At 45.0% G+C, this 23,540-nt stretch overlaps 1 protein-coding gene across 1 annotated transcript in view; it reads right to left on the bottom strand.

The window, feature by feature from the left end:
- Positions 1 to 23,540, bottom strand: part of acvr1c (activin A receptor type 1C) — a 295,659-nt gene that overhangs the window by 234,930 nt on the left and 37,189 nt on the right. The window contains exon 2 of the mRNA XM_072475088.1: positions 12,395 to 12,628. Coding sequence (XP_072331189.1) covers positions 12,395 to 12,628 — 234 coding nt within the window. The remainder of the gene's footprint in view (positions 1 to 12,394; positions 12,629 to 23,540) is intronic.

Raw genomic sequence — 23,540 nt, 5'->3', positions numbered from 1 at the left:
TTGCCTGGTATGGAGGGCGCAAGCTATGAAGAGAGGTTGAGTAGATTAGGATTATTTTCATCAGAAAGACGGAGGTTGAGGGGGGACCTCATTGAGGTCTACAAAATCATGAGAGGTATAGACAGGGTGGATAGCAAGAAGCTTTTTCCCCAGACTGGGGTACTCAATTACTAGAGGTCACGGGTTCAAGGTGAGACTGGAAATGTTTAAGGGAGATATGCGTGGAAAGTTCATTACGCAGAGGGTGGTGGGTGCCTGGAACACATTGCCGTCGGAGGTGGTAGAGGCGGGCACGATAGCATCATTTAAGATGTATCTAGACAAATACATGAATGGACAGGGAGCAGAGGGATACAGATCCTTAGAAAATAGGCGACAGTTTTAGATAGAGAATCTGGATTGGCGCAGGCTTGGAGGGCCTGTTCCTGTGCTGTAATTTTTCTTTGTTCTTCTCTTTGTAGGCCGTACGGCCCATCGAGTCTGCACCGGCCCCTGGAAAGAGCACCCTACTTAAGCCCACATCTTCACAGCCCAGTAACCCCTCCAAATCTAACCTTTTTTAACACTAAGGGCAATTTAGCATCACCAATCCAGCTATCCTGCACATCTTTGGACTGTGGGAGGAAACCGGAGCACCCGGAGGGAACCCACAGAGATACGGGGAGGACGTGCAGCCTCCGCACAGACAGTGACCCAAGCCGGGAATCGAACCTGGGACCCTGGAGCTGTGAAGCAACTATGCTAATCACTGTGCTACTGTGCCGCCCACCATAATGGTTAGAGGTAAGGAGGTATGTAGTTTGGAAGAAATATCGCCAGAAACGGTGGTAGTATGTGGAATTATTGATGAGAGGAGTAGTGGATTGGATTTGTTTATTGTCACGTGTACCGAGGTACAGTGAAAAGTATTTTTCTGCGAGCAGCTCAACAGATCATTAAGTACATGGGAAGAAAAGGAAATAAAAGAAAATACATAATAGGGCAACACAAGGCATACAATGCAACTACATAAGCACTGGCATCGGATGAAGCATACAGGGTGTAATGTTAATGAGGTCAGTCCATAAGAGGGTCATTTAGGAGTCTGGTAACAGCTGGGAAGAAGCTGTTTTTGAGTCTGTTCATGCGTGTTCTCAGATTTCTGTATCTCCTGCCTGATGGAAGAAGTTGGAAGAGTGAGTAAGCCGTGTGGGAGGGGTCTTTGATTATGCTGCCCTCTTTCCCCAGGCAGCGGAAGGTGTAGATGGAGCCAATGGATGGGAGGCAGGTTTGTGTGATGGACTGGGCGGTGTTCACAACTCTCTGAAGTTTCTTGCGGTCCTGGGCCGAGCAGTTGCCATACCAGACTGTGATGCAGCCAGATAGGATGCTTTCTATGGTGCATCTGTAAAAGCTGGTAAGGATTAATGCGGCCGAATTTCCGTAGTTTACTGAGGAAGTATAGGCGTTGTTATGCTTTCTTGGTCTGATGTGTTGGGTGTTCTGGATCACAACAGGTCACAACACTTGAAGTGGTGCAACTCTATTTTATTGTAAGGTTAACTATATTAACATGCTTGAACTGTGGGTAAATGCAATACCAGCTTTAACTGTTGACCCTTGCCTAGTCCTAACCAGGTGATGCAGTCAGCACATGGTGAATGTCTGTGTTGCAGGCTGTGAGTTCTGTGCTCCGAGCTGGCTGCTACTAGAATGAGCGGGAACTCTCCTGTCCCCTGACTTTATAGTGCGTGTGCTCTCACTGGTGATTGGCTGCAGTGTTGTGTATGCTGATTGGTCCCACTGCATGTCCATCAGTGTGTGTGTGTGTATGTCTGCACCATAATGTACTGTTGTATATTATGACATCCCCCTTTTTATATAAAGAACATGTGCCTGTGTGACAATACATATCGTGTAGTGAATGTGCCTGACTATGTGTGTGCGTATTATTTACATGAGGCTAATCTATTTACACGGGAAGGTGCCTGGTGCAGAAAAATAGGGTGTCACACCAACAACGAAATGAGAATTATATAGAAACTACTGGAACGATGAAACAGGAGAACAGAACAGATCAAAGAGTGCAACATTGTAAAACTCATAAGTCAAGTCTCTGAGGTGGGCGACAAATTCTGGTTGACCGTCAGGGTGGCACACCACTCATTGTCTGGATCAAAGCTGTGCACCGACAGCGGCTGGTGGTTTTGATTCGGGGACAGCCTGTTCTTTGTTATAACAGCGACTCGAAAGGGCTCCCTCGGGTCCTCGGTGTCACTGGTCTGCGGGAAGTCGGATTCGGACTCGGTTTGGGGGTAGGTAACTGCTTGTTGTAGGGTTCTTCGGAGGTTTATTTCATTTCCTGGTTCAATTTGAGGCATTGTGTTGTCATTCCAGGTGAAGGAAGGTGGTTTTACAGCTTTAAAAGATTTTTTCTTTGATTTGGGACGTCTCCCCTTTAAATGGGCATGGTCCGGGGCCTCGGAGGTCATGACGCACGTGACGTAGCATGTAGGAGGCGTTTGCACATGCGCAGATCGCGGTTCCTTTACTGGTGGCCGTTTTCGTGATTGCGCATGCGTGGCGACGCGCAACTGCGCAAGTGCAGTCTCTTTAGAAAGATGGCCGCCGACCAGAATCATTCTCTGCTCTGGGTTTCGGCCTCGAGGTGAGTACTGACGCTTCTCTTACCTTTTCTTGCTGGTTGGAGTGTGTTTTCCTCACAGTATTTGCTGAATTTGTCCAGGACTGCCTGGAAATAGCTCCTGTTTTGCCCCTTGGAGAACTTGAATTTTTAAAAGATTTCTTCTGCTCTGGCACCAGCGATGGTGAGGAGAAGCTCTGTCTTTTCAGGATCGGCCAGGTCTTCTAGTTCGGCTGCCAGCAGAAAGATTTCAAACTTTTGCCGGAATACCTGCCAGTTATTGCGGAGATCGCCGTGGCACTGGAGCTGCTGCGGAACCGGGATCTCGAATATCTTGCCTGGGTATCGTTGCTGGTTGTCACTGTATGCTGTGGTATGGCTATCTGGACTGAACCTGGTATCATGATGTGTTGGGTGTTCTGGATCACAAACAGGTCACCAACACTTGAAGTGGTGCAATGCTATTTTATTGTAAGGTTAACTATATTAACATACTTGAACTGTGGGTAAATGCAATACCAGCTTTAACTGTTGACCCTTGCCTAGTCCTAACCAGGTGATGCACTCAGCACATGGTGAATGTCTATGTTGCAGGCTAATGAGCTCTGTGCTCCCAGCTGGCTACTAGTAGAATGAGTGGGAACTCTTCTGTTTCCTGTCTTTATAGTGCATGTGCTCCCACTGTGATTGGCTGCGGTGTTGTGTCTGCTGATTGGTCCCACTGCCATGTCCATCGGTGTGTGTGTGTGTGTGTGTATGTGTCTGCACTGGTGTATATTATGTCAGCGTCTACGTGGGCAGCCCAGGACAGATTTTTGGAGATGTGCACCCCTAGGAATTTGAAGCTGTTAACCATCTCCACCTCGGCCCCGTTGATCCTGACAGGGGTGTGTACAGTACGTTGCTTCCTGAAGTCAATGACCAGCTCTTTAGTTTTGCTGGCATCGAGGGAGAGATTGTGGTTGCTGCACCACTCCACTAGGTTCTCTATCCCCGCCTGTATTCTGACTCGTCGTTATTCAAGATCCGGCCCACTATGGTCGTATCGTCAGCAAACTTGTAGATGGAGTTGGAACCAAATTTTGCCACACAGTCGTGTGTGTACAGGGAGTTGAGTAGGGGGCTAAGTACGCAGCCTTGCGGGGCCCCAGTATTTGAGGATTATTGTGGAGGAGGTGTTGTTGTTCATTCTTACTGATTGTGGTCTGTTGGTCAGAAAATCGAGGATCCAGTTGCAGAGTGGGGAGCCAAGTCCTAGGTTTTGGAGCTTTGATATGAGCTTGGCTGGGATTATGGTGTTGAAGGCAGAGCTGTAGTCAATAAATAGAATTTACAGTGCAGAAGTAGGCCATTTGGGCCATCGAGTCTGCACCGGCCCCTGGAAAGAGCACCCTACTTAAGCCCACATCTTCGTAGCCCAGTAACCTAGTAGTAGCCCAATAGTGCTACAGGTTGTAAGGCAAGATTAGAGAGTCTGGTGATAAATGGAAGTGGGAGTAATAGAAACATCACCTTTGTCAGGGGTACAATTTATCCTGGGTAATTATACAGCTGGATCACAGGTGGGAGTGCAGCCTACTGTGGCTGAAAAGCCAGCGGAAAGTCAAACAACTGAGATGTTGCTAGAAGCAAATCCTGGGGTGTTTCTTGATTGTGTGGTGACAAGATCACATAGCCACAGGGCGAGACAGGAGGAAGAGACCTTGAGTTGTACCGATGGGAAGCTGAAATTCAGTTGTCAGAAACCATGTTTGATCAGATGGTTGATGAAGAACAAGAGCAGATGGTGGACGAAGCAGATATCTTTACTTCAAGAAAGTTGGCTGAATTACAGCAGACAGATTTGGGGATAAAGCACTTGTATCAGAAAGCATATACGGAAATATAATTTAAGTGTAAACCAGAGTATTATTACATTAGAAATAATGTATTAATGAGAAAATGGAGACCTTTACATATTCAAGCAAATGAAAAATGAGCAGAGGTTCATCAAGTGGTATTACTGGTGGGTTATATAAAGGATGTTTTGCGGATGGCACATGATGTTCCAGTGGGGGGTCATTTAGGAGTTCGGAAAACTCAAAAAATACAAGAACATTTTTATTGACCTGGAGTCTGTGCGGAGTCGGATTGTTCTCTCCATGTCTGCGTGGGTATCCTCCGGGTGCTCCAGTTTCCTCCCACAGTCCAAAGATGTACAGGTTAGGTGGATTGGCCATGCTAAATTGCCCTGTGTCCAAAAAAAAATGTTAGGTTGGGTTATGGGGATAGGGTGGAGATGTGGGCTTGGGCAGGCTGCTCTTGCCAAGGGCCTTTGCAGACTCGATGGGCTGAATGGCCTCCTTCTGCACTGTACATTCTATGAATTTGGACATACATATCACAAATGTCAGGTAATAGGGAAACCTCAAGCAGTAATCAAACCAGCACCTTTAATACCCATTCCAGCATTTGAGGAATCTTTCACTAATTGATTGCGTGAGACCCCTGCCTAAAACCAAAAGTGGGAATCAGTATCTATTGACCATAATGGACGTGTCTACTAGATTTCCGGAGGCCATTCCATTGCAACTAAGACGGTTGTCGAGGAGTTAACCAAATGTTTACAAGATATTTGGACTACCAAAAGAAATTCAATCATAGAATTTACATTGCAGAAGGAGGCCATTCGGCCTTTTGAGTCTGCACCGGTGCTTGGAAAGAGCACTCTACTGAAGCCCATGCCTCCACCCTATCCCCGTAACCCAGTAACCTCACCTAGCCTTTTGTTCACTAAAGGGCAATTTAGCTTGTCCACCTTTCCTGCACAACTTTGGACTGTGGGAGGAAATTGGATCAACCAGAGGAAAGCAACGAAGACACGGGGAGAAAGTGCAAGCTCCACACAGTCACCCGAGGTCGGAATTGAACCCAAGACCCTGGAGCTGTGAGACAGTGTGCTAACCACTGTGCCACCGTGCCACCCTCAGGGAGATCAGGCAGACAATTTATGTCCAAGTTATTGAAGGAAGTTAAGGATAACTTAGGAATAAAGCAAATTAACTCAACTGCGTATCATCTGGAATCACAAGGGGCGTTAGAAAGATGGCATCAAATTTTAAAGACCATGTTGCTGGCATATGGTCAGGATTATCCAGTGGATTGGGATAAAGGAATTCCATTTGTTCTATTTGCAATTCGGGATGCACCTGATGAATCAACTAAATTCAGTCCATTCTACACGGTTTTGGTCATGATATGAGGACCACTTAAAGTGAGCAAAGAGAAGTTGGTGAGTCAGCATTCACAGACTACATTGTTGGACGATGTGTCATACATTAAGGAGAGATTAACTAGGGCTAGTGAGTTGGCTAGGAAACATTTTAAATTGTCACAATATGTGATGAAAAAAGAGGCGGATAAGAAATCAAAAATTTGTAGTTTTGTTAGTAGGAAGTATTGTTACCAATGGTGGGTGAATCATTAGAAGCAAGATTTCATGGACCTTATCAAATTGAAAAGAAATTGAGTGAGGTACGTCACAGTAGCACAGTGGTTAGCACTGTTGCTTCTCAGCGCCAGGGTCCCAGGTTCAATTTCTGGTTTGGGTCACTGCCTGTACAGAGGCTGCACATTCTCCCTGTGTCTGCGTGGTATTTCTCCGGGTGCTCCAGTTTCCTCCCACAAGTCACGAAAGACATTCTTGTTAGGTGATTTGGACATTCAGAATTCTCCCCGTGTACCCAAACAGGTGCCGGAGTGTGGCGACTGGGGGATTTTCACAGTAACATTTTTGCAGTGTTAATGTAATGCTTACTTGTGACAATAAAGATTATTATTATTATGTTAATGTGCTCAAAAAGTATTTTGATAGAGAAGGAAAGCAGGAGGAGGTATTAGTCGTTGTAACTCAGGGAGAAGCGATAAACCCAGATAATTCTGAATTTGACATTTCTCAAATTAGATTGGATAATGAGGAAGTAATAAGAAATTGGGATAAACTATTGAGTTACCTCCTGGAGGAAAATCAAAATGACCTACAAGAGTTATTATAGTATGTGGGGATAAATTGGGAAGTACACAAGTAATTAAGCATGATGTAAATGTAGGAAATGCTATTCCAATTAAACAGCATCCATACAGGCTCAACCCACTAAAGTTAACACAGGTAAAAAGGAGACTGACAGCATGCTTAAGAATATCAAAGTGAGTTGCAGTGATTGGAGCTCAACTATTGTGATGATACCAATACCAGATGGATTGTATGTGGACGATTGAAAAATCGATGCAGTTACAAAGTCAGGTGCGTGCCCTATTCCTCATTTGGAAGACTGTTGAAAAGGTGGGACAAGTGAATTTTATTACTAAACTTGACTTGCATAAAGGATATTGGCAAGTATCGTTATCAGACAAGGCAAAGGAGGTTTCGGCTTCTGTGACGCCAAATGGTCTGTATCAATTTAATGTAATACCATTGGGAATGAAGAATGTACCAGCAACAGTCCAAAGATTAACCAACAAGGTCATTTCTGGACAAACAATTGTGCAGTGTACATTGATGATTTGGTGTTGTTCAGTCAAATGTGAAAGGAGCATTTGGAATATTTAAAGGAATTGTTCGATCATCTACAGAAGTTTGGATTGGTGGTAAATTTAGCTGAAAGTGAATTTGTGAAAGCTCAAGTCGCATTCTTAGGCAACAATTGGACATGGTCAGATGGCACATGAAATGTGAAAACGAAAGCTATTGGGGAGTTTCCAATACCATCAATGAGGAGTGAAATTCGGCGATTTCTGGGCATGAGTGGTTTCTGCTGGAAATTCATGCCAAATTTCAGCAGCGTCATTGCTCCACTGACTGAACTTCTGAAAAAGTCCTGGAAGTTTCAGGTGATGTCAGACTGTCATACGGCATTCGATAGTCTGAAAATTGTGTTAATTACGCACCAGTGTTGATGACACCTAATTATGCCAAGCAATTTAGGTGGTAATTGATGCGAGTGATGTGGGTGTTGATGCTGTACTGTTACAGGAAGATGACAAAAGAATCAAAAGGCCTTTGGTCATTTTCACAGAAAGGAAATATTCATCAAAAGAAATATTCGACCATCGAAAAGGAGACATTGAGTTTGGCATTGGTGTTGCAACATTTTGACATTTACTGTGCTAACAATTCATCAGAGACAATTGTACTTACAAATCATAATCCATTTAGGTTTTTGGAAAATTTAAGGATCGAAATGTAAGACTGTTCAGATGGAGTTTATTGTTACAGCCATTTAATTTAAAAATTATATATGTAGCAGGAAGAGAAAAATGATGGCCGATGCTTTATCATGACTTTGAAGTGTGAGACGATTGAAACATTCGAAGGTGGGAAAGAAAGACGGAAATAGACTATACTCATGTTTACGTTTGAATGTTTGAAATGTAATATAATTATCTTAGAGTATAACTTCTGTTTAATGCTGAGAAATATGTAGAGTTAAAAGGCTTTGGAAAAATGTTGCCACCTCTTTATATTATTGTTCCATTCTTTTAAGGGGGGAGGTGATAAATGTAGGATTTTAAATATATTGGATTATAGGTATTTGGTGAAGTAAGGGTTAAAAGCCTGAATTAGAGGTGTGTTTGACTGCTGCAGTCATATTTTTAAAAGAATCTTGTTTGAAAGAAAACAAAGCTTTTAGGAGCCTGGGGTGCAATTGACCATTGTAAAAGCTTGGGCTAATGCAATTTTGATTTGATTAAGGTGGTTGCCTTAATTCATTTTCAGCTTGGTGAGATGATATAATTGCTGCTTGGAGCTAAGGCATCAGGCATTTTAAGAAAGCATTTTTCAGTATCAGTTCTGATTCTGTCTGAAGCTGAGACCACGTAAGGCAGTGTGTTCTCACTGGAAGTTAAAAACAGCGCAGACTTCACTGAGGACAAGGGGGAGCTGAAACAAAGAATAACTGTAAAACATGTACTACTCTGTGCATTGGTATTTAAGGTGGATTGAGAGCTTGTTTATTTTCTTGTTTAAGTGGGAATAAAGATAGCAATTATGGGTATTCACTGCATTGAGGAGTACTGTTTAAGGGGTAAGTTATTCCCGAGTGCGATGCTAAAGATTTTAATACTATGTTTGTAATAAAGTTTTGTTTAAAATACCTTATCCATATTTCTTTGTACAATCTCTCCTGGAGAGAAGTATCCTTTCCTCACTGTCTTACAAAATTAAACAAAAGTATTGGGGTTTCGGTCCAGTATCCTAGCCACTGTTGGGGTAGGTCTGGGATCATAATAGCTGGTATACACTGCTGTGCACTGATGGTGGAGGAAGTGAATATTGAAGGTGATGGTGAGGTGCCAACCAAGTGGGTTGCTTTGTAATAGATGGTGTCAGGTTGCTTGAGTGCTTAAATGTTAAAGCTTGTTTGTGAACAGGTAAGTGAATTTTTAACAACATGTTAAATCTTTATCATTAAACGACCTCTAAAAATTTCAAGTTGGGAGAGGAGTTCTGGTCCATACTTCCTGTGGTTTTAATGACACAACATGCATGATTTTACATATATAAACAGACAACCATTTGGGAAAATAACCTGATTAACATAAATGATGCTCTGTCAGGTAGGGGAAAAACCCGAAAAACTGCAGCAACCCAGTAACAGGAGTAGTCCAATTCCCCGATCTTTACCCTGACCTCTCTGTAACTCCATTAGATTATCCCTCGCCCTCCTATGTGCACTGTCTTAACATTCAAGTTAGAAATGGAACCTCAAATGCCTTTTCAATTTGGAATTGGTGGGAGTTGCTTGGATGATGGAACTGAAGACTCGCCGAAGTTCGGACTCAAATTATATTCCATTTCTACTCTTCTAGAATCTCCAAAAATAACGTGGGCAGTTTGCCTCAGAACCTCCCACTCTGATTACTTAATTTGCTAGTGGCTGTCCCAGCCCAATCTCAAGGCCTCAATCCACTGAGCCTTACGGGATACATGCTGGATTTAAATGCAACCAAGGCCTCAAAAATCAAAACAGCCTCCTTGAAACTGAAATGGCTGGCTGACCAGAGATTGCCAAATGTCAAAATAGAACAGAGACCACTATCTCATATCTCTTAGAAACATGTCAAAGAACTTAACACACATGGAATTACTTTAAAATACAGACCCGGTGGGAACCTGAATACACAACCTTCTAACCAGAGACATGAATGAGACAACATGGGTCAAACAGATGCTATGTTGTGTCAGAGAAATGGTGCTGGTTTATTATACATTTCAAAATATGAATCACTATAAATGCTTTTTCTTTTAAACATTTGTTTGATACTATTTTGATTACATCATCATAAAGCACTTTATTGCAACCAAAGTGCTGTTCAGACACCTGAAGGTGAACTTTACAAGGGCAGGGGTCCAGTGGCCTTGTCTTGCAATGTAGAAGTTGGGGACAAACCTGCCTCCTCACTGCCGGCTCACCCTGTAGCATTCAATGACCTTTGGGCAGTGAATTGGATTGGATTTGTTTATTGTCACGTTTACCGAGGTACAGTGAAAAGTATTTTTCTGCATGCTCCTCAAATAGATCATTTTGTACATGAAAAGAAAATACGTTAATAGGGCAACACAAGGTACACAATGTAACTACATAGACATCGGCATCGGGTGAAGCATACAGGAGTGTAGTATTAATCAAATCAGTACATAAGAGGGTCGTTTAGGAGTCTGGTAACAGCGGGAAAGAAGCTGCTTTTGAATCTGTATGTGCGTGTTCTCAGACTTTTGTATCTCCTGCCCGATGAAAGAAGTTAGAAGAGTGAATAAGGCGAGTGGGAGGTGTCTTTGATTATGCTGCCCACTTTCCCAAGGCAGCGGGAGGTGTAGAGAGAGTCAATGGATGGGAGGCGAGTATATGTGATGGACTGGGCGATGTTCGACTCTCTGAAGTTTCTTTTGGTCTTGGGTCAAGCAGTTGCGCAAGTGGTTTGCGGCGGATCTTCCATCCCCATTGGAAAGGAAGTACCATCTCCAAAGGTTGCCAATCAATCAAATGGCAATCTGGGAAATTAAGTAATCTTGAAATGTTGAATAACCAAACATGTAAAACTCATAATAGCTGGTATACACTGTAATGCTCAAGTGATCGATCTAATGGCCAGAAGATGAGCAGGGCCCAGTAAAATTTAATATTCTTCCTATTGGACATGTATCACTATTGCTAGGAAAACACAGGTAGTTTTAAGGGATTTATATTTGTATCGGTAAACATTAGAAGTAAGCTGTAGTTTCAAGTGGGCTTAATTTAATGTTTCTGTGCCTGGAGAGCTATAGTTAGATTCATGCTGGACAAAGTTAGGGTTAGGGTTAGGGTTAGTAAAGTGTGGGGTTGGTAAAGTTCCAACTGTGAATCTATTGTGCTTAGAGGGTTGCAGCATGAAGAGTAAATAAAAATCAAGAGAAGGACAAGTCATTGCTTAGCAGCAGGGGCATTTTAAGGCAAGGAAGATTTTAAGTGTTAGTTTAGCTAATTTGATTACAGTTGAAGATAGGTGTGAGAGAGAGAAGGAAGATCTTGCAGCTCTGCTAGAGACAGGTGGTTTAGAAGGGTACATCTCTCTCAGCTTTTCGAGAAGAAAAAACATATCATGGAGTTATAATTAAGAAACCAAGTGCAGATATCTGAAGAGCAGCGAGTTAAGGAAATGAGAGAAATGAAGAGAAGCATCCAAGAACTCTGGAGTTAAGTGAACAGAGACCAAGGTATTGTTCTGAAGATTTCAAGGAAGAGTAAACAAAGTGTTCTTAGTTAAAGAGACAATTGCAGTACCCAGATTTAAAGTGGGACATCAGCCTTCAAAAGTAAAACAAACATCTGATGCCATTTTAATCAACTCTGGGATCAAGAGTTAAAGTAATTGTGAGCAATTTGCACAGCAGTCAAGACAAAGAATCCTCAAGGGATTGGTATGACATCCTGGACTGGATTTGCTGTTAAAAATGAAGTGGACGCATTATTTAAAAATGTCATTTGGAAAACCTGGCCTGAATTTCAGAATGCAAACCACCAAGGGAAAGCATTGTAATTATGAAAGGAGATTTTAAAGCATGTTTTTGGGAGTGGAGTTTGGAAACTCTCATGTGACAATCATCGGGGGGTGAGGGGGTGGATTTTGAGGAGACATCCACAAACTTTCACTTAGCATTCAGAGTGCAGAGTGTATTTTCCCACGTCATCTGGTACGCTCAAAAGGGACTTTGCGTTAATGAGATCATTGCACATTAAGATCTATAAAAAAGGTGTTAATTCTAAAACCGGTGTGTAATTGTTGAACTAAGGGGTGAGTAAAGAAGTATTGAATTATAATCCAATATTTTCATGTTTAATAAAGAAAATTCTTGTTGATAAAACTAATTAGCGGTCCCCTGATACTCTTCCTCCACGTTTACTTCCCGTCCAGTTATAACATCAACTGGCATCGTAACACTATGTGGACAGAAATCAGAGGATTATAAGAATTATTAGGGGGATACATCATTTTAAAAATAAGCGGTGATGAAATAGCTGAGACAGACCAATGCCAAGAGTATAAGAAATGAAGTATAGAAACATAGCTCATTAACGATTGAAAGTTTTTTCCCCAAGAAAGTTATTTTTAAAGATATACTGAAGATAATTGTTAAATTATCAGTTCATTTGATCATGTTGAGAAAATCCGAAACGCAATGGAGGATAGAGAGGATACTAATGGACATTCTAACCACTTCCTTAGCAGTTGGATAATCGGTTGTTGACCTACCAGAGCCTGATCCTGTAGTCGTATCAGTCATAAGATCCTTCAGTGATTTTCTTACTGTAACATAGCTACACACAAAGTCCTCATCATGACGCCGCTTTGCTTTCACATAGGCACACAGTGCATGCCTGTTGTAGACAACAGCTACCAACAGGGTCAAACATAAGAAACACACAGGTGCACTTATTATAGCTGCAAATCTCTTGGGTCCCCAGCTTGATTCACCAAAGTGATTTCCTATCGAAAGAGGAAATTGAAAACTTATTTTAGTGCACTTTTTATAACGTATCAGCCTTTCATTTTCCACAAAGAAAACATCTCCACATTTTATACAACACAAAATAAACAAATCGGTATAGATCAGATACAATTTGCAAAAAACTCAGTGGAAATAACCCCCCAAAACCACAACTCCCTATCCCCCTGCTCTCCCCCCCCCCCACCACCACCCTATTGGTTACTTTGAAATATTTGTGTTGACATTTTTACATATTGTAAACTATACAAGCGGTCAGGGTGACTGTGCCGATTACACTGTACATATTAATTTCCTATTTGTCAGTAAACCGCAGACCCCCCCCGCCCCTCCCCGGGCCCGGCCCCTTCCCGCTTTGTTTCACAGCCTTTTCCTGGGCCCTTCACTGTGCAGTGGGTAATCATTTTTTATTTGCAAGTGGGTCGTTTTTTGTTTTTGTTTTTGGGCCCTCCCCCTTTTCCCCCACCCTGTTTTTGGCCTTCCCTTGGGGGTTCCTTTTCCTGTGTTCTTGTTCTCGGCTCTCTGGCCTGTGTCGGTTGTTTTCTGCCCTCCCCCTCCTTTACCCGGTAGCCTCCCCCCCTTACACCCTTACACCCTTCTTTATTTCCCATCTGCTCCCTGTGGTCCCCCTGGCTCCAGTGCGAACCCCACTCTCCCAATCTATTGTTTGTTGGCTTCAAACAGTTCCTGGGACAAGTTGTTGAATGGCCTCCATGCTTTGTGGAAGCTCTCCTCTGACCCTCAGATGGTGAACATAATATTCTCCAGATGAAGAAATTCCGATAGATCTGCCAGCCAGTCTGCAGCTGTGGGTGGTGCTGCTGATCTGCAGCCGAGCAGGATTCTACGGCGGGCAATTGGAGAAGCAAAGGAAAGAGGGTCGGCCCTCTTCCCCATGAAAAGTCCTGGCTGGTCTGATACCCCGAAGACTGCCATTCTCGGGCACGGCTCTACCCTCACCCCCACAACCTTGGACTTTGCCTCGAAGAAGGCTGTCCAGAACCCAAGTCTGGGACAGGTTCGGAACATGTGGGCGTGATTGGTCAGGCTTCCATGGCACCGTTCATATTTGTTCTCCACGTCCAGGAAGAACCTGCTCATTCGAGGTCTTGTCAGGTGTGCTGTGTGCACCACTTTCAGCTGCAAAAGACGCATGAGGCGGTGGAGTTGGCCTTACACAGTGCTTCACTCCAGAGTCCCCACCTTATTTCCTTCCCTAGCACTTCCTCCCATTCTTCCAGAGTTTCACCCATTGGGGAGTTTCCCCTCCGCAGACTGTCCGTGTCCAATAACTCCTCTAGCATAGTGCTTTTTGTGTTTCGCAGTATGCAGTCTTCTCCTTGTGGAGAAAGGTTTCGACCTGTAGATGTCGGTGTTTGAGCCATTTGGTAATTCCAGTCCCTCCATCAGCTCCTCTAAAGTCCGACACACGTGTAAAATTCCGCCCCATCCTCTCCCTACCTCTTGAAGATGGTGTCAAGCATGGCTGGTGAAAATCTATGATTATCAAAGATGGGGCCGTGATGGACAGATTGGTCAGCCCAAAATGTTGCCTCATCTGGTTCCAGGTTCTTAGCATTGCCACCACCACTAGGCTTGTGGAGTGTTTTGCTGGTAGGGATGGGAGCGCACCATGGTGAGAGCCCGGAGAGGACTCCTCCATCCTCACCCATTCTGTAATTAGGTCCTTTACCCATCCCCTCACTCTTTCCCTCCCCCCCACCCCCCCCCCCCCCCACCGCCCCCCCTCCCCCTCCCCCAGGAGGGCATCGCATCTCTGGAGGTCCTTTCTGACTTCCTCTGCCAGACTGGTCATGTTTTGCTTATGGATCCGTGTCTAGTCATGGGCAATCTGGATCCCCAGGTAGCAGAATTAGTTTCGGGCTATTTTAAACGGTGGGCCCTCCAGCTCTGCCCCTCCCCCTCTTGGGTTCATCGGGAAGACTTTGCTTTTCCCCAGTTTGAATCTGTAGCCAGAGAAGGTTCTGAACTCTCGCAGGAGCTTCATGATTTCTTTCATGTCGCTTTAAATGTCCGAGATATAGAGGAGCAGGCCATCCGCACAGAGCGAGACTCTGTGCTCTCTGCCCACCCGTTCAGATTCCCCTCCAGCCTCTTGCCTCTCTCAGGATGATTGCCAGCAGCTTGATGGCCAGGGCGAACAGGAGCAGGAACAGCGGGCATCCCTGAATTGTACCTCTGTGTAACTGGAAGTATTCGGAGCTGGTGGCATTGGTCCATACACTTGCCTTGGGGGCGTTCTACAGGAGTTTCACCCATGAGTTGAACCCTGCCCCTAGTCCAAACCTCTCTGATATCTCAATGAGGTTCTTCCACTCGATCTGTCGAAGGCCTTCTCTGCGTCCAGGGAGATGATCACCTCTGGTCTTTCCCTGGATGGGGTCATTATCATGATCAGCAGGCGCCTGATATTCAGAGTTAGCTGTTTACGCTGAAAAAAGCCTGTCTGGTCTTCTGCGACTACCTCTGGTACACAGTGCTCCAGTCACCTGACCAGAACTTTTGAGAGTATTTTCGTGTCCACATTGAGTAGCGAAATGTGTCTGTCTGATCCACACTCTGTTGGGTCTTTGTTATTTTTGGGTAACAGTGACATGGTGGCCTGTGTTAGCGTTGGGGGCTGGCTGCCCCTTGCTGGCGCATTTGCGAACATTTCCCACAGGCACGAGGCCAGTGCTGTAACAAATGTTTTGTAGAAGTGCGCCGGGAACCCGTTGGATCCTGGAGCCTTCCCTGCCTAGCATGTCCAGTCCATCGAGGAACCGTTTCATCCGAGTCCCGGTTAGGGTTTTGAAGGTGTACAGTTCCCGGTAGAAGGGCTCAAATGCTTTGTTGACCTTTCCTGGTGGAGCTACCAGTTTGCCTCTGCTATCCTTTACCTGTGCTGTCCCCTTCGGGGCTGCCTGCTTTCTCAGCTTTCTTAGCCAGCAGGTGGCTAGCCTTTTCTCCGTGTTCCTAGAAGGTCCCCCGTGTCTGGCAAAGTTGGTGCACTGCTTTCCTGGTGTCCATTTGTTGCTTTTTCCTCTCCTCCAAAAGCTCTACAGTCGGGGCCTCGGAACCTCCCTCTCCTCCCAGTCTTTGCGAGCCTCAAAGGCAATTATTTCTCCCCTAATCACCGCGTTCAGTGCCGCCCAGAAAGTGGAAGGTGAGACTTACCCTTTCTGGTTGTTAGTGACGTACTCGCCTATGGCCTGTGATGTTTTCTGGCAGGAGACCTTATTGGCCAAGAGGGTTGTGAGGCAACCGCCATGTGAGGCATTGGACACAGCCCGTCTCCAACCTCACATCCATGTAATGTGAAGCGCGATCGGAGATTACAATTACGGAGTATTCCGCTGTTACTATTTTTGGAGGCATCGATTGCCCCACTGGCAAGAAGAACGAGAATTCCTTCTCACCCGCCTGTATGAACCGCCATAATAATAATAATAATAATCTTTATTAGTGTCACAAGTAGGCTTACATTAACACTGCAACAAAGTTACTATGAAAATCACTAGTCACTACACTATGGCACATATTCGGGTACACGGAGGGAGAATTCAGAATGTCCAATTCACCCAACAGCATGTCTTATGGGACTACTGGGAGGAAACCGGAGCACCCTCCATGAACGTTTCCATTTTCTTAGCCATGCCTGCTGTTTTTCTCGTTCTGGGGTTTGATCTGTCCGTCAGTGGGTCCTGTACACCGTTGCGGTCCCCGCCATGATCTGTCGGTGCATGTCTGTGTCGGGGATTTCAGCCATGGTCTTTTTAATAAATTCCGTGTCATCACAGTTGGGTGCATACACATTTACCAGGACTATCAGTGCCCCGTCCAGGACACCGCTGACCATGACGTACCATCCCGCTTGGTCTTCATAACTGACCTCGTTGCGGTGAACACCGTCCTCTACCGAGTAGTGTGGCAACTCCCCGGGCTCTCATCCCATAACGGGAATGGTAGGTCTGCCCCACCCAACCCTTCCTTTGTCACAGTCCTTCTCTCAGGTGCGTCTCTTGGAGGAAGACTATGTCAGCTTTCATGCCTTTCAGGTGGGCGAAGACTCTGGATCTTTTCAGTGGGCCATTAAGTCCCTTACATTCCGGGTGGCCATCCCGATAGGGTTTTTTTTGTAGATGGTCAGTATTGCGATATCTGTGGCTTGAGGTGAACTGGTGATGAACAAGAGAATGGAGAAATCAGCCAATGATACGACTGCAGCTCAGCACAGGCCAGTGCAGGGCAGAATGAGCCAGAAAATGTCCAGTGCAGGAGAAAATATTCCAACAATGTGGAATGTCCATGCCAAGTATCATATCTGTCTCTTTGCTGGCAACTGTCTGACAGGATTTCGTTCTTTAATTGTCCAGAAGAGTAAGAAGAGACTTTTCCGAAGGCCAGTAAAGAGCGATGGGGGATGGCAGTTACTCACCGGTTATAACTGTCCACATGTGACCAGCATATGTTCTCTCTTGAAGAACAGAATTGAGACTGGAGAACATGGTAGAGGAACAGATCTTTTGGATTTTCTTGCTTCATCAGTTACTTGCAATCCATGGCAACTTAAATGTTTTTTCTTCTGCACTTTGTCTTCATAAAGTCACCAATCTCAGCTTCATAGATAAAATCTTGTAAGGATGCATTTTCATTTGTCAATATTGCTGAATTTATCAAATATTCCCGGCTCATCGTACTTTGCAGATAATTTTTCATTCTTTTCAATACAGAGATAAAATGTTCACCGGAAGAATTTGAGACAAGTATTGTTAAAAAGATCTTTAGAATGGTTTTGGCATTTAGAAAGGTTGCCTGCAAACCATCATACATATGTCTGTACGAATCAGCTGGTGATCTTGAAGTACAGAGCTCATCATTATTGATGAAATTAATGAATTGTTTGACTTCATCTTCAAAATGACTTGTGTCTATGTCCTCCTAATAGAATTCAATTAGTGCCCTACTGCAGCAGCTCATGGCATTCGCATCCAAACTTTTGTGAAAAAGCACGCAAAATAATTTAATAGTCTTCTTCAGAGATTGGATTTGTTTATTGTCACGTGTACCGAGGTACAGTAAAAAGAATTTTCTGCGAGCAGCTCAAACAGATCATTAAGTACATGAAAAGAAAAGAAAAGAAATAATAGGGCAACACAAGGTACACAATGTAAATACATAGACACCGGCATTGGGTAAAGCATATGGGGTGTAGTATTAATTAGGTCAGCCCATAAGAGGGTCGTTTCGGAGTCTGGTAACAGCAGGGAAGAAGCTGTTCTTGAATCTATTCGTATGTGTCCTCAGACGTTTGTATCTCCTGCCCGATGGAAGAGTGAGTAAGCCGGGTGGGAGGGGTCTTTGATTATGCTGCCCGCTTTCCCCAGGCAGCGGGAGGTGTAGATGGAGTCAATAGATGGGAGGCAGGTTTGTATGATGGACTGTGCTGTGTTCACGACTCTCTGAAAATACTTGTGGTCTTGGGCTGAGCAGTTGCCATCCAGGTTGTGATGCAGCCAGATAGGATGCTTTCTATGGTGCATCTGTAAAAATTGGTAAGAGTTAATGTGGACATGCCGAATTTCCTTAGTTTCCTGAGGGAGTATCAACGCGGTTGTGCTTTCTTGATGGTAGCAAAGATTCACTTCTAATCTGCAGTTCCACCGTTACTGTGTACAAATAACATTTACAGTCTCAATAATGATCTTCTCTTTCCATTTTAAAGTGATTTGGTCATATCTAGCTTCTTCAAAAAATAATTTCCGATGTCTTCTACACTTCTCATCATCAGAGGGACCTGTATACTTTGATAATGTTAGTGGCTCTGCATCCACTGAGATTTAGTCATTTTGAACTTCCATGACAAAACTTCTAACTGAGGCTAACAATTGTGAAGAATTCAGGAAAGCTGGTTGAACATTCTGCAGCAATTTGCTGGCAGCAGTAATTCTTTGAAATAAACGATTCAACAAAACAGTAAAAACTACAATTTAGTACTTTTAAAACTTCTTGCTGAGGATTTTGCTTCAGCTTTCACATGTGGTTTCTCTGAACTTGATGTGGCTATGTCTGATGAGCATTCCTTTATATCAACAAAGTTCAGTCTCAAAGCAAGAACAGCATCTGCACAAGTGCACCACCTGGTGTCACAAATTCCTCTTGACTGTCAAATGTTTACCATATGCCGGCTCTAAGCATGATTGCAGCATAGTCCATAATAAAGAGCACTGAGAGAGAAAGGCGAGGCTTCAATAAAGAACGCGGAGAGAGAGACAAGATTTCAATAAAGAGCGCAGAGAGAGAGGTGAGACTTAAAGAGCGGAGAGAGACGAGACTTCAATAAAGAGCGGTGAGAGAGAGAGAGGCGGGACTTCAATATACAGCACAGAAAGAGAGAGACGAGACTTCAATGAAGAGCGCGGAGACAGGGGCGAGACTTCTATAAAGAGAGAGAGGCGCAAGACTTCAATAAAGAGCACGGTGGAGGTGCGGGACTTCAATAAAGAGGGCAGAGAGAGGGGCGGGAGTTCAATAAAGAGCGTGGAGAGAGAGAGGTGAGACTACATTAAAGAGCGTGGAGAAAGCGGCGAGACTTCAATAAAGAGCACAGAAAGAGGGGTGAGACTTCAATAAAGAGCGGAGAGGGGGCGGAACTTCAATAAAGAGCGCGGAGAAAGACAGGCGGGACTTCAATACGGAGCGGGGAAAGAGAGAGGCTAGACTTCAATAAAGAGTGCAGAGAGAGAGGCGAGACTTCAATAAAGAGGGGAGAGAGAGAGGCGAGACTTCAATAAAGAGCGGAGAGAGAGAGAGGTGAGACTTCAATAAAGAGATTGGAGAGAGGGGCGAGACTTCAATAAAGAGCGCGGAGAGAGGGGTGAGACTTCAATAAAGAACGCGGAGGCAGAGGCGAGACTTTAATAAAGAGCGTGGAGAGAGAGAGGCGAGAGTTCAAGAAAGAGCACAGAGAGACAGGCGAGACTTCAACAAAGAGCGCGGAATGAGGGCTGAGACTTCAATAAAGAGCGGAGAAAGGGGCGAAACTTCAAAAAGTGCGCGGAGAGAGACAGAGGCGAGACTTCAATAAAGAGCGGAGAGAGAGAGGCGAGACTTCAATACAGTGCGCGGAGAGACCGGCGGGACTTCAATAAAGAGTGCAGAGAGACAGAGGCGAGACTTCAATGAAGAGCGGAGAGAGAGGTGAGACTTCAATAAAGAGCGTGGAAAGAGAGAGGCGAGTCTTCAATAAAGAGAGAGAGGGGTGCGACTTCAATAAAGAGCACGGAGAGAGGTGCGGGACTTCAAGAAAGAGTGCGGAGAGAAAGAGGCAGGACTTCAATAAAGAGCGTGTAGAGAGAGGGGAGATTTCAATAAAGAGCGCAGAGAGAGAGAGGCGAGACTTCAATAAAGAGCGCGGAGAGAGAGAGGCGAGACTTCAAGAAAGAGCACAGAGAGAGACGCGAGACTTCAATAAAGAGTGCGTAGAGAGGGGCGGGACTTCAATAAAGAGCGCGGAGAGATGGGCGGGACCTCAATAAAGAGCACGGAAAGAGAGAGGCGAGACTGCAATGAAGAGCGCGGAGAGAGGACTGAGACTTCAATAAAGAGCATGGAGTGAGAGGCGGGACTTCAATAAAGAGCGTGGAGAGAGAGAGGTGAGACTTCAATGAAGAGCGGAGAGAGAGGCGAGACTTCAATAAAGAGCGCGGAAAGAGAGAGGCGAGACTTCAATAAAGAGAGAGAGGGGTGCGACTTCAATAAAGAGCACGGAGTGAGGTGCGGGACTTCAAGAAAGAGTGCAGAGAGAACGAGGCAGGACTTCAATAAAGAGCGCGGAGAGAGAGGCGAGACTTCAATAAAGAGCACAGAGAGAGACGCGAGACTTCAATAAAGGGCACGGAGAGAGGAGGCGAGACTTCAATAAAGAGCGGAGAGTGAGAGGCGAATCTTCAATACAGAGAGTGGAGAGATGGGTGGGACTTCAATAAAGAGCGCGGAAAGAGAGAGGCAAGACTTCAATAAAGAGCACAGAGAGAGACGCGAGACTTCAATTCAGAGCACGGAGTGCGAGGCAAGACCTCAATACAGAGCACGGAGAGACAGGCAGGACTTCAATAAAGAGCGCGGAGAGAGAGAGGCGAGACTTCAATAAAGAGCGGAGAGAGGGGCGAGACTTCAATAAAGAGCGCGGAGAGAGAAGCGAGACTTCAATAAAGAGCGCGGAGAGAGAGAGGCGAGACTTCAATAAAGAGCGCGGAGAGAGGACTAAGACTTCAATAAAGAGCATGGAGAGAGAGGCGGGACTTCAATAAAGAGCGCGGAAAGAGAGAGGCGAGACTTCAATAAAGAGAGAGAGGGGTGCGACTTCAATAAAGAGCACGGAGAAAGGTGCGGGACTTCAAGAAAGAGTGCGGAGAGAAAGAGGCGGGACTTCAATAAAGAGCGCAGAGAGAGAGAGGCGAGACTTCAATAAAGAGCCGAGAGAGGGGCGAGACTTCAAAAAAGAGCATGGAGAGAGAGAGAACGAGACTTCAATAAAGAGCATGGAGAGAGAGGCGAGACTTCAATAAAGAGCATGGAGAGAGAGAGAACGAGACTTCAATAAAGAGCATGGAGAGAGAGGCGAGACTTCAATAAAGAGCGTGGAGAGGCGAGATTTCAACAAAGAGCGCAGAGAGAGAGAGGCGAGACTTCAATAAAGAGCGCGGAGAGAGAGAGGCGAGACTTCAATAAAGAGCATGGAGAGAACATAAGAACATAAGAACTAGGAGCAGGAGTAAGCCATCTGGCCCCTCGGGCCTGCTCCACCATTCAATGAGATCATGGCTGATCTTTTGTGGACTCAGCTCCACTTTCCGGCCCAAACACCATAACCCTTAATCCCTTTATTCTTCAATAAACTATCTATCTTTATCTTAAAAACATTTAATGAAGGAGCCTCTACTGCTTCACTGGGCAAGGAATTCCATATATTCACAACCCTTTGGGTGAAGAGGTTCCTCCTAAACTCAGTCCTAAATCTACTTCCCCTTATTTTGAGGCTATGCCCCCTAGTTCTGCTTTCACCCGCCTGTGGAAACAACCTGCCCGCATCTATCCTATCTATTCTCTTCATAATCTTATATGTTTCTATAAGATCCCCCCTCATCCTTCTAAATTCCAACGAGTACAGTCCCAGTCTACTCAACCTCGCCTCGTAATCCAACCCCTTCAGCTCTGGGATTAACCTAGTGAATCTCCTCTGCACACCCTCCAGTGCCAGTACGTCCTTTCTCAAGTAAGGAGACCAGAACTGAACACAATACTCCAGGTGTGGCCTCACTAACACCTTATACAATTGCAGCAGAACCTCCCTAGTCTTAAACTCCATCCCTCTAGCAATGAAGGACAACATTCCATTTGCCTTCTTAATCACCTGTTGCACCTGTAAACTAACTTTTTGCGACTCATGCACTAGCACACCCAGGTCTCTCTGCACAGCAGCATGTTTTAATATTTTATCATTTAAATAATCCCTTTTGCTGTTATTCCTACCAAAATGGATAACCTCACATTTGTCAACATTGTATTCCATCTGCCAGACCCTAGCCCATTCACTTAGCCTATCCAAATCCCTCTGCAGACTTCCAGTATCCTCTGCACTTTTTGCTTTACCACTTATCTTAGTGTTGTCTGCAAACGTGGACACATTGCCCTTGGTACCCAACTCCAAATCATCTATGTAAATTGTGAACAGTTGTGGGCCCAACACTGATCCCTGAGGGACACCACTAGCTACTGATTGCCAACCAGAGAAACACCCATTAATCCTAACTCTTTGCTTTCTATTAATTAACCAATTAATTGATTAGAGATTGATTGAGAGAGAGGCGAGACTTCAAGAAAGAGCGCGGAGAGAGAGAGGCGAGACTTCAATTAAGAGCTCGGAGAGAGAGGCTAGATTTCAATAAAGAGCGCAGAGAGAGGAGCGAGACTACAATAAAGAGCACGGAGTGAGAGGCAAGACTTCAATACAGAGCGGAGAGAGGAGCGAGACATCAATAAAGAGCACGGAGTGAGAGGCAAGACATCAATACAGAGCGGAGAGAGGGGCGAGACTTCAATAAAGAGCACAGAGAGAGAGAGGTGAGACTTCAATCAAGAGTGCGGAGAGAGAGAGAGGCAAGACTTCAATAAAGAGCGGAGAGAGGGGCGAGACTTCAATGAAGAGCGCGGAGAGAGAGAGGCGAGACTTCAATAAAGAGCGGGGGGAGAGAGAGGCGAGACTTCAAGAAAGAGCACGGAGAGAGAGAGGCGAGACTTCAATAAAGAGCGTAGTGAGAGAGGCAGGACTTCAATAAAGAGCACGGAGAGAGAGAGGCGAGACTTCAATAAAGAGCGGAGTGAGAGAGGCTGGACTTCAATAAAGAGCGCGGAGAGGGGGAGGCGAGACTTCAAGAATGAGCACGGAGAGAGAGAGGCGCGACTTCAATACAGAGCGGAGAGAGAGGGGCGAGACTTCAATAAAGAGCACGGAGAGAGAGAGGTGAGACTTCAATACAGAGCGGAGAGAGAGAGGCGAGACTTCAATACAGAGCACGGAGAGAGAGAGGCGAGACTTTAATGCAGAGCGGAGAGATGGACGGGACATCAATAAAGAGCACAGAAAGAGAGATGCGAGACTTCAATTAAGAGCGCGGAGAGAGGAGCGAGACTTCAATAAAGAGCACGGAGTGAGAGGCAAGACTTCAATAAAGAGCGCGGAGAGAGAGAGGCGAGACTTCAATAAAGAGCGGAGAGAGGGGCGAGACTTCAATGAAGAGCACAGAGAGAGAGGCGAGACTTCAATAAAGAGCGCAGAGTGAGATGCGCGACTTCAATAAAGAGCACGGAGAGAGGCGCGAGACTTCAACA

Source organism: Scyliorhinus torazame, chromosome 2, assembly GCF_047496885.1.
Source record: "Scyliorhinus torazame isolate Kashiwa2021f chromosome 2, sScyTor2.1, whole genome shotgun sequence".
Taxonomy (NCBI): Eukaryota; Metazoa; Chordata; class Chondrichthyes; order Carcharhiniformes; family Scyliorhinidae; genus Scyliorhinus; species Scyliorhinus torazame.
The sequence above is the reverse complement of the archived record's forward strand: the minus strand, read 5'-3'. Positions and strand labels throughout refer to the sequence as shown.